The sequence below is a fragment of the Solanum pennellii genome, chromosome 4, assembly GCF_001406875.1.
Source record: "Solanum pennellii chromosome 4, SPENNV200".
Taxonomy (NCBI): Eukaryota; Viridiplantae; Streptophyta; class Magnoliopsida; order Solanales; family Solanaceae; genus Solanum; species Solanum pennellii.
The window spans coordinates 54,942,384-54,953,980 of record NC_028640.1 but is presented as its reverse complement, the minus strand read 5'-3'; the positions used below and the strand labels follow the sequence as shown (position 1 = coordinate 54,953,980).

General features: G+C 31.8%; 1 protein-coding gene across 1 annotated transcript; it reads left to right on the top strand.

Annotated features, from left to right (window-relative positions):
* The first annotated feature begins 6,188 nt into the window (after nt 1-6,188).
* Nucleotides 6,189-9,638, top strand: LOC107015818 (leucine-rich repeat receptor-like protein kinase PXL1). The gene is made up of 2 exons (XM_015216234.2): nt 6,189-8,898; nt 8,998-9,638. The coding sequence occupies exons 1-2, from the start codon at nt 6,273-6,275 to the stop codon at nt 9,408-9,410; spliced, it is 3,039 nt and encodes a 1,012-aa protein (XP_015071720.1). The 5' UTR covers nt 6,189-6,272; the 3' UTR covers nt 9,411-9,638.
* The last annotated feature ends 1,959 nt before the right edge of the window (nt 9,639-11,597 follow it).

Below are 11,597 nucleotides of genomic sequence, written 5' to 3'. Positions count from 1 at the left end.
AGACCCTCTAATGCTCCTTTTGCAACCAGCATCTTCATTCCTTTATCACTCATGTGTCCAAGTCTGTTGTGCCACGGACATGAACCGGAAGCACCTTCAGCAACAACGGCCATGTTTATACACCCTGCAGTGGTGTACAAGGTTCCAGATTTGGTGCCACGAACTACTACCATAGCACCTTTCACGATCTTCCACGAACCTTTCCCGAACTCTGCTGCATATCCCGTGCTATCCAACTGACCAACAGAGATCAGATTTTTCTTGATCCCAAGAATATATCTGACATCCTCCAATGTCCACTGGTTTCCCGAGGTGGTCTTTATGCAAACATCCCCCCTTCCTTCAATCTCTAAGGCTTTATTGTCAGCAAGATATACTTTTCCAAAATTTCCAGATTTGAAATTTTGAAACAACTCCTTGCTTGGAGACGAATGGAAAGATGCACCAGAATCCAAAATCCATGATTCAACCGGGCTGTTCACACTAAGGATTAGAGCATCCCCAATGTCCTCTGCTGAATTTACAGAATCATTGTCATCTCCAAGTTTCTGATTCTGTTTCTTCTTTGGCTTTGTACAGTTCGTCCGCTAGTGCCCTTTTTCTCACAGTTCCAACAAGTCACGTTTGATCTGTTCAGGGATTTTTCTCGATTCTTTGATTTTGATCGACCATGTTGATTTTGGCCTTTCGTCTTACTTCTCCCCCTTCGATCAACGCTGAGAGCACTACCCGATGAATCTCCCACTTCTCGTTTGCGAATACTTTCGCTAAGAACAACATCACGGATTTCATCAAACTTCAGTTTCTCAGATCCACGGGAACTGCTAATCGCAGCAACAACAGTATCCCAAGACTCGGGCAGAGATGACATCAAAATCAACGCCTTAATTTCATCTTCGAAATTAATGTCCACAGAATTGAGTTGACTCACAATCATATTGAACTCGTTTATATGATCAGAAACGGATCCATTCCCAGACATCTGTAAATTGAACAATCTACGCATCAAATATACCTTGTTAATAGCCGATGGTTTTTCATACATGTTTGACAGTGCCTTCAACAGACCGGACGTAGTCTTCTCCTTCACGATGTTGAACGCCACGTTTCTTGACAAAGTCAACCGGATCAACCCTAGAGCCTGGCGATCCTTGAGTTTCCACTTCTCCTCCGTCATGGATTCCGGCTTCACCCCGGTCAACGGTTCGTGAAGATCTTTCTGGTACAGATAATCTTCGATCTGCATCTTCCAGAAACTGAAATCGGATCCATCAAACTTCTCGATTCCAAGCTTCGAACTATCCATCTTCAGTGATCGTGTTGAATCTCCTTAGCTCTGATACCAGTTGTTAGGATCGAATTCACGCACACACACTAGATGAATGAAGAACACAAGAACTTTCAAGAGAAAGAGATGAGAGATCTAGAGAGAGAAAGAGAAAACCCAATATTTTGTGGTAACACCCCGTGAGTAAACTTCCACGGCGGTGAGGTATATTTATATTAATAAATCAGAGTATTTTTTGTTACAGAGAATAAATAGAGAATAAATAGGAAAGCCTAAAATAGAGAATAAATAAAAAAACCTAAAATTAATCAGGCTCCACTACCTAACAAAGATCATATATAGTAGTGTATATGCTTTTAAAAAACAATATTGAAATATAGTTGTGAGCATCCACACTTGGAGATCACAAAATGTGTAATGACTGGGTGTACCTCTTTACGTGAGGTTAGAAATTTGAATTTTATATTTATCTTATATGACTTTTCTTTCTAAAATTAGATAACACTTCCCTGGCTAGTAATTGGTAGCACTTTTGGAATTTTAATTAATTCAATATATATTTTATGTGGTAAAAACTTAAATGTCGAGCCGATAAAATTTATATATTTGATCAGTATTTTGTTAATAGTGAACCTATCGTCTCAAAATCTTGAATAGTCTGCCAAGATTAATATAGATGATACCACAAATAGCTGAAATCTTCTTAAACAGACCAAGATATCTGAGTCTGTAATTTGTTTATTCATTTTTATTATTTTATTTTTAACTAAAATTAATTATATTTGTGATTACAGTATCCCAATTGAAAAGCAAAAAGAAGGTTAAAAAGAAGAAAAACGGAATGCAATTTGCAAGAGAAAGGATTCATTTATCTCATATAATTATTGGTTCAATGATGAAAATCTTGAAAGTGGCTATGGTATAAAGCCATGTGGGGCACCTAATGCTCCACCTCATGGATTCTAACTATTATTTCAATAATAATAATAATAATAATAGCATAATATGTTTTTTTCCCTAAATGAAAAAAATAATTAAAAAGTTTGATTTTTCTTGATCTTTAAAAGATGATGGTTCTTTTTTTAATTTATTTTGTTTTCTGTCCTTCAATATGTAGTGTGGCAAATGTGGGTCTAGCTAGTATTAAGTGTCCCATCTAATAATGCATAATTTCATTCAATCATTCCCAATAGGAAGCTACTATTGCAATTTCAGGTCCTCCTCACATGGCTAATGGCCTCCAACCTTTTTTATTTTTATTAGTTTCCAAGAGGAGAGAAAAAGATCTACTTAATTTATTGACATATCCTATCACACATATCAACCTTTTCAAGAACTTGCATTACTTTTCTGGAAAAAAAAATATATATATATACATTCACTTCATTTAGAATTTTTGAAGTTAGAATTGGAGCTATAGTTGTGTTTGATCATATTTCTTGTGAAAAGAATATTCAGAAATTTATATGAGTTTATTTTTAGTATGATTTATATCCTATTTTCTAAAAATTAAAAAAATATCATTCAACTTGACTAATTTATCTGGAACTTACAATTAAATTTATTTTAAAAGAATGATATTTCAAATAGATAATTACATAATGTCATAAATTAGATTTCATAAACGATGTATACATACTATTGCAAATATTTGTTGACTTTATTTAAATAATTTTAGAGTTATATTTGGTTATAATTTTTACAATTAATATTTGGTTATTTGAGTGTATTTTTCCTTTTTTAAAAAATATAATTTAGATGAGATTATTTTATAATTTTATATGAATTAAAAAATAGGATAGAACTTTTTTTAATAAATATTGGAAAAGTGGAAGTATTCGAATTCAACAAGGTTTGAGGTGTTTCTGAAATTCCAAATACAACTTCGAGTTATATTTAAAATTTTCATAATCAAACATTGTTTTGAAAAAAAAAAGTAAAAAGATTTCATGGGCAAATAGTTATGATTCTAAGAAAATGTCTCAATTATAATAATTAAAAATAATAATCAATTTTAACATTGACAAATTTAAGTTCACAAAATTTTAAAAAGATTAGATATATCTTAATTTGATATCACAAAACTTAAAAACACCACATTATTTGTCAAGTTCGGTACTCTGTCAAATTAAGTCATTTGAATTAAAGAGAGATAGTAATTGTTTTAAAATTTTCTTTGTTCCTATTATTATATTATATTATAATTATATAAATAAATAAGATTCACTTTGCCAGATGGGTCCATGTGATTACCAAGTAAACCTGCAAATTTTGGTCATTTCATTATTTGGAAGAATGCTGTTTTATGGACTCCGACAATCACTAATCTTCTCTATTGTTTTGCATTTAGTTTTCTTATAAATAATTTTATTATATTATATGTAAAAATGTTTAGTTATTTAAAAAGGGGACAAATGAAGAGAGATACATACATACAAATTACAATAATTTTGCATGCCCTAACGTGAAGAGAATCGAAATTATTTTTGCCATTTGGTTATTATTACTTATTTTTATTTTTATTTTTGGATTCCACTTGATTTGGTTCATTTCATATTTGTTTTTCAGTATAATGCATCATTATTTTTGGTCTTGGTGGTTTTAGTCTCTTATTTTTGTCATTTTTTTAGCTTTAATTATCGTTCAATATATATAAATTGCTCGTGTTTAAATTAAAAATCGATTCAAATTAAAAATCAAATTCGATAAATTTTATTAAGGTTTAATCTGATTTGATTCTACATCCTTGAAAATCGATAATATTTTAGTTAACTTTGATTTTTGTTCATATTAGAAAACTAAAAGATAATTTACTCTCTTTTTTTTACATATTAAGAAGTACTATTCATTTTCCATATATTGAATTAATGATATTAAAAGGATGACATAATAAACTTATAATTTTAATTACTTCTATAAAAAGCGTCAAACTCAAACATGAATAAATAAAAATACAAAGGCAATACTTGCTTTACTTTCTCAAATTCAAACATGAATAAATAAAAAAACAAAGGCAATACTTGCTTTACTTTCTCGAATGTATTTGATAGAGGCGGCTCAAGTACAATGGATGCCTAAAGTCAAAATCGACCCGAAGGATTTTAACCTTTTTTTTTTTTAAGAAAAAAGTTAATTATTCTAAAACTCTTTTAAAATGTAAAGTTGTTTATAACTTTTTTTATTTGATTTTTCAAGAAATAATTCATTCTCCGTTAATAATATAATCAATACAGATTTTCTTCTTGAGATATTTACTCTGAATATGTCAAACTTTTTTTAATAATTTTTTCTTCGTTTATATATTTTCTAGGAATAAATATAAATTTTAAAGAAAAACCTGAACTTATTAGTACTAAAAATAAAAAAATAAAAATAACGCCCCTCAAATTTGAGGGGCTTTTTTTTCGGCTTTAAAGTCGGCTCTTACTATTTGATTGAATTAAATGCTTTTTAAAAAGTGTTTTTAATTGCGTGAAAGCTTGAATATGCAAATAGATAAGAAAATTATTTTTTGAAAATAAAATTGATGAAACAACATACATTAGAAAGCGTATAATCATGTTACGTTCTACTTTAGTATATGTTAGTGGTGGAGACACCATCTATATTTATTTTTATTTTATAAACATTGATATATATATGTAAAATACAAACTAAAAATCAATTTGGGATAAACAATAAAGTCATACCCAAAGGCCAAACTCATCCTCACACACAATATTTATTGTAATGATAATAATAGATGAAACACAATGTAGAAAATATTGATAACTAGCATAATTGATTGTTGCTTTAGTTTTGACTCCCAAATAATAATGTTGTTCATCCAAAATAGAAGTAACTAAAAGTATAATTTAAGGGAGAGTAAATTGTTTGGATGATAACCATCTTTTACTTTTAAAATAGAAAGTTATAAGTTTGAGGCATTATAAAAGTAAAAAGGTTTAAATTTCTAAGTACATTTAAAAAAAAAAAACCTAAATAATGATACTTTTATTAACTTAATTTATGTGACGTTTTTCTTTTTAAGAATTAAATAATTTTATTTTAACTGTAAATTTGGTCATGAAATTTTTAAAAATTTTCAAATATAAAATTATATATGCGGAAACTATGTAAAAATAATATTAATCATAATAATTATCAATTTAAAATATTTAAAAGATATGTAAAAATTACGATCAATAATAAATTTATTTAAATCTCAAAACTAAAAATATTACATAAACTGAGACGGAAAATATTAATAGTAATTTTTTTAATGATAAAAGATTCAAAAAAACAAAGCAAAATAGAAACTGTCATTCAGAATTAATGGTTTGACCTTTGATCAATTATGAGACAAATTAATAAAACAAATTGTATGTTTTTTCATAAATTAATCACATTCCTCCCCATGTTTTAATGTCGGATCCATTCTCAATAACTCCAAAACCTTTACAGTCATTATGTACTAATCTATACCTGTTTCAGATCCCAATTCCCAAGATCTCACGAACTCCAAATTTTTATTAATTACAAATTACTTTTTCAATCGATTTTTATTTGTTCATTATATTAAAAGTTTATTTCTATTATCATTATTTATTTTAACAAATCAAGAGATAATTAATCAGTTATTGTTTAATTTATAGTTATTATAAACTATAGTTATTTTTCAATGCATTTTCTAAAATATTAAATTTGTTTTGTAATATCAAATCAATACTGAATAAGTAAAAATTAGAACTAGTAATCCCCCTCCATTAGTGTCTAATCATTACATTCTTACTCTCCTTAAAAAAATGCAAAAAGAAAAACATGCATACAGATAGATATGGGTCCCATTTTTAGTTAATAATGAATGATAACTAACTAATTTAACACACTATTTTTTTTTATCTCTTATCATATAGTATAAGTTATTTTGATCACTTTCATACAAATTTGTTCCAAAGAACCAAAAAGAATGTTGCATAAGTGAGATAATTGAAGACACCAAACCATGAAACAAATTCATCTGTTTTGTTTGTTATTTTTGAGTGTTTTTTTCTTTGTTTCATCAAATAAGGATGAAGTTTCTATATTGTTATCAATAAAATCTAGTCTTGTTGATCCAATGAATCATCTCAAAGATTGGAACTTTTCAAACAATGGAGGTTCTATTCATTGTAAATGGAATGGTGTGTTTTGCAACTCAAAAAGCTATGTAGAGAAGCTTGATTTGTCAAACATGAATCTTAGTGGCAGAGTTTCAGATCAAATTCAAGGACTTCACAGTCTATCTTTGCTTAATCTTTGTTGCAATGACTTCTCCACTTCATTGCCAAAGTCATTAGCTAACCTGACATCTTTGAAGAGCATTGATGTGAGCCAGAACAACTTTGTTGGCAAATTCCCTGATGGTATTGGAATATCTAATCCTGGTTTGAAATATGTCAATGTTTCAAGTAATAACTTTGAGGGGTTTCTCCCTGAGGATCTTGGCAATGCTACGTTGCTCGAAGTCATGGATTTTCGAGGGAGTTTCTTTGAAGGTTCAATCCCTGGATGTTACAAGAATCTGAAGAATCTGAAGTTTCTTGGCTTATCAGGGAATAATCTTTCTGGAGAGATCCCTCGTGAGCTCGGTGAATTGAAGGCTGTGGAGACTATGATTCTTGGATATAATCAGTTTGAAGGTTCAATACCAGCTGAGTTTGGCAATATGAGTAGCCTTAAGTATCTTGACTTGGCTGTTGGCACTTTAAGTGGACAAATTCCAGCTGAGTTAGGTAAGTTGAAGAACCTGACCACAGTGTACTTGTATCATAACAGTTTTGAAGGTAAGATTCCAAATGAAATTGGAAATATGACTTCTTTAGTTTACTTGGATCTTTCTGATAACAAGATCACTGGGGAGATTCCAAATGAGTTAGCAGAATTGAAGAATTTGCAGCTGCTAAATCTCATGTGCAATAACTTAACTGGTCCTGTTCCTACCAAACTTGGTGAGTTGGAAAATCTTGAAATACTTGAACTATGGAAAAATTCATTAAATGGTTCTTTGCCAATGAATCTTGGGAAAAAATCTCCCTTGCAATGGTTAGACGTTTCTTCGAATTTCCTGACAGGTGAGATCCCTTATGGCTTGTGTGATTCTGGCAATCTAACAAAGCTCATACTGTTTAACAATTCCTTCTCTGGATCAATCCCATTAGGCCTGTCTAACTGTTCTTCACTCGTTCGAGTTAGAATCCAAAATAATCTGCTTTCAGGAATGATCCCGGTTGGGTTTGGAACACTTCCTACGCTCCAAAGATTGGAATTGGCTAAAAACAATCTTACTGGTGAAATTCCTGTGGATTTCACTCTCTCCACCACTCTTTCTTTTATTGATGTCTCCTCGAACCACCTTGAATCATCTTTGCCTTCTAGCATTTTGTCCATTCCTAGCCTGCAAACCTTCATAGTCTCCAATAACAATCTTAAAGGCAACATTCCTGACCAATTTCAAGATTGTCCTTCCCTTTCTTTGCTTGATCTTTCAACCAACCATTTCTCGGGGAAAATTCCTCAGAGTATTGCTTCATGTGAAAAGCTGGTGAAGCTTAATCTAAGAAACAACCAATTCAGTGGTGAGATTCCAACTCACATTGCCACATTGCCAACTTTATCTATTCTTGATCTATCAAACAACTCCTTAGTTGGAAAAATACCAATGGACTTTGGTAGCTCTCCAGCTCTAGAAATGCTTAATCTGTCCTACAACAAGCTTGAGGGTCCAGTTCCAAGAAATGGAATACTCATGACTATTAATCCCAATGATCTGATAGGAAATGCTGGTCTTTGTGGTGGCATACTTCCACCATGTTCTCACAGTCTCACCATAACTTCAAATGTGAGAAAGAATCGTGTCAATCACATAATCTTGGGATTCATTGTTGGAATCTCAGTTATCTTAGCTGTTGGGATCATGGTTCTAGCAGGAAGATGGATGTACAATAGATGGTACTTGTGCAACAGCTTTTTCAAGAAATTTCGGTTCAACAAAAACAACTCAGAATGGCCTTGGAGGCTTGTAGCATTCCAGAGGCTTAACTTCACAAGTACTGATATTCTGGCTTGCCTAAAGGAGTCAAATGTGATAGGCATTGGTGGCAATGGAATTGTCTACAAGGCTGAGATTCAGAGGCCACATTCTGTTGTTGCAGTTAAAAAGTTGTGGAGATCAGATGGAGACATTGAAGCAGGAGATGATCTCGTTGCAGAAGTCGATCTTTTAGGGAAGCTTCGTCACAGGAACATAGTTAGGCTACTAGGCTATCTCCACAATGAGACTGATATCATGATGTTATCCGAATACATGCCTAATGGAAATCTTGGAGCTGCTTTACATGGAAAAGAAGCTGGAAAAGTGCTCATAGATTGGTTGTCGAGGTACAACGTTGCCCTTGGTGTTGCTTATGGACTCTCCTATCTTCACCATGATTGTCATCCACCAGTCATACATCGTGACGTCAAGTCAAACAACATTCTCCTAGATTCAGATTTTGAGGCAAGAATTGCAGATTTTGGCTTGGCAAGGATGATGCATCACAAAAATGAGACTGTTTCTATGATAGCAGGATCATATGGCTACATAGCACCAGGTTAGTTACTTTTCCTGATAATGCCACTACCAAGAAAATTCATTTCATTTCATTTCACGTAGTCTCATTTTCCTTTCTCTGTTGTTTTTGTTTTGGCAGAATATGGATACACATTGAAGGTTGATGAGAAGAGTGACATATACAGCTATGGGGTTGTGCTTTTGGAGCTTGTAACAGGAAAAATGCCATTAGATCCTTTCTTCGGAGAGTCGATTGACATTGTCGAATGGGTTAGAAGGAAAGTAAACAACAAGGCATCAGTAGAAGCATTAGATGCTGATGTAGCTGGCCAATGTAAACATGTCCATGAAGAGATGCTTCTTGTCCTAAAGATTGCACTTCTTTGCACTGCCAAGCTTCCCAAAGAAAGACCATCAATGAGAGACATTATAACAATGCTTGGAGAGGCAAAACCAAGAAGGAAAAGTATATGCCAGAATTGGGGTTATGGTACTAGTGCTAACAAAGACAAGTTAATCTTTGCTCATTCACCTGTTATAGGCCTTCTATAGGTACCAAAACTTTATTTTCTTTTTCCACTTCAATATCTAGTATATCTTCATTTTCATTAGTTCAAATGTAAAGAGTTCTTTTCCTTCCTTTTCCTTCTTTACATTCTGTAATTGATATAAGTGAAGAGGAAATTGTCTAGTTTGTTCTTTTAAATGATGGATTCAACAATGTAACTACTTTGGTTGAGAATTCACTTAATAAGGCAATAGACTTCCAACTTGCACATATATTGAGCTATTTGAGGTTTTTTTTATCCCATAAGCCAATGCTTAAGTAATTGAGAAAATTTCAAAAGAATACAATTAGCTAACTTCAAATTACAAAAGTATAGCCCAAAACTTACATGATAAATCTTTAGCCCAAAATACAATCTGATATGCAATATTATACATAAGGTATATAATTATAATTCTATATATACAAAACTTTTTATATTATACAACCAATATACAATATTATACAAAATCACAAAAGCTTTTTATATACTCCTATACAGTATTATACATTAATATACAAAAAATTGACTATATCTTCTTTCTTGAATTCAAGAACTAGATTCATTCAAAAACGCCTCAACAACTACACTAAATCACTCAACATTTCAGATTAGACTCCTCAATACATAGTGGATCTTTTGCAAACTCAAAACGAAGCTTATTTGTGGAAATTCAATTTTCAAACTCTGAAGTTTTGAGATATAACAATTGCTGTTTGTGGAGTTTCTACAAGCTAAATCGACTGCGATAATCATTTTTCTCATGTAAGGACCACCAGAACAGAAAAATAAAAAAAGAAAAACCTATCAAATAGGTATATGCACATATATAAATCGAAAATCGACACTAAATTGAAGCAAAATAAGAATAAGTCAGAGCTAATTATACGAAGAATACAAGCACAATGGCAATGAGATTAACATAAAATTAGGCCTGGGGAAGCTACTCGTTCACATAGGCAGCTTTTAGCATTAAGGCATAGACTACGGTTAAAGTAAATGAATTAGTTGAGTCTTCGAAGTTATCATAATTGTTAGGAAAAATGCACAAATACCCCCTCAACCTATGCCCGAAATCTCAGCGACACATTTATACTATATTAAGTTCTTATTATCCCCTGAACTTATTTTATAAGTAAGTTTCTAACCTTTTTCGGCTTATGTGGCACTGGCTTAAAAAAAAAATCAACTAGCGTTGGGCCAACAAGATAGTGTCACGTAGGCCGAAAAGGGGTAGAAAATTATTAATAAAATAAGTTCTGGGGGTAATACGACCTTAGTATTGTAGAACTGTGTCTCTGAGATTTCGGGCATAGATTGAGGGGGTACTTGTGCATTATCCCTAATTGTTAATGTTGATTTTAAGGATAATCATAAGTACACTCCCCTAAATTATACTCCCCTGTTTCAAAAAAAAATGATCTAGTTTGACTTGCAACGAAGTTTAAGAAAAGATTTTTTTTAAAAATCTTGTGGTTCTAAATTAATGTTATGTCAAATGTACCAAAATGCCCTTAATCTTGTGATCTTAAACATGTCATGTGGAAAGTTAAAGTGTTGCCAAAAAAGGAAAGGGGACATTCTTTTTGAAACAGTCAAAAAGGAAATAGAGACATTCTTTTTGAAACGGAGGGAGTAACCAAAATTTAAGCGCACACCTAAACTTGACTCGGTCCCACAAAAATCCAATTTTTTCGTATTTTCCAATACTTCTACCATGAAACCTTCAACCAAGTAAGAAAACATCACACCACATATTTAACTAAGAGATGATATTACATCTTTTTATCAAGAACTTAAATCCTTAAATTTCAAGAACGAAATTAAGCGGAATAAATCATGATTGGCGTGTGGGTGAAAGAAACCAACACTATGGAAGCTTATATACCTTTGAGGGATTAAACCCATGGAGAAAATCAGCAACTAAACTCAAGAACGTCGATGAACGCCTTAATCCATTCATCTTTTCTCCTTTTTTCTCTTCTCTTCTCTTTTTGAACTCTCAACTAAAATCCTACGCGTATATTAGGATTATAAAACTAAACCTAAAAGGATTAGAACTCTAAAATATTACTACAAAAGAATTAATTCTTATTGTATAAGGAAAGGACCAAAATACCCCTCACTATTTTTGGCTAACTTTCCTTAACTAGACAGCCTAACTTCAAGAGGTTATATCTCGCTCATCCAA

Excerpts from the sequence above, each read along its gene's own strand:
- LOC107015818 (XM_015216234.2), top strand. The coding sequence starts at position 6,273 with ATGAAACAAATTCATCTGTTTTGTTTGTTATTTTTGAGTGTTTTTTTC. Across the intron at positions 8,899-8,997 it reads ATATGGCTACATAGCACCAG|AATATGGATACACATTGAAG; the intron begins GTTAGTTACTTT and ends TTGTTTTGGCAG.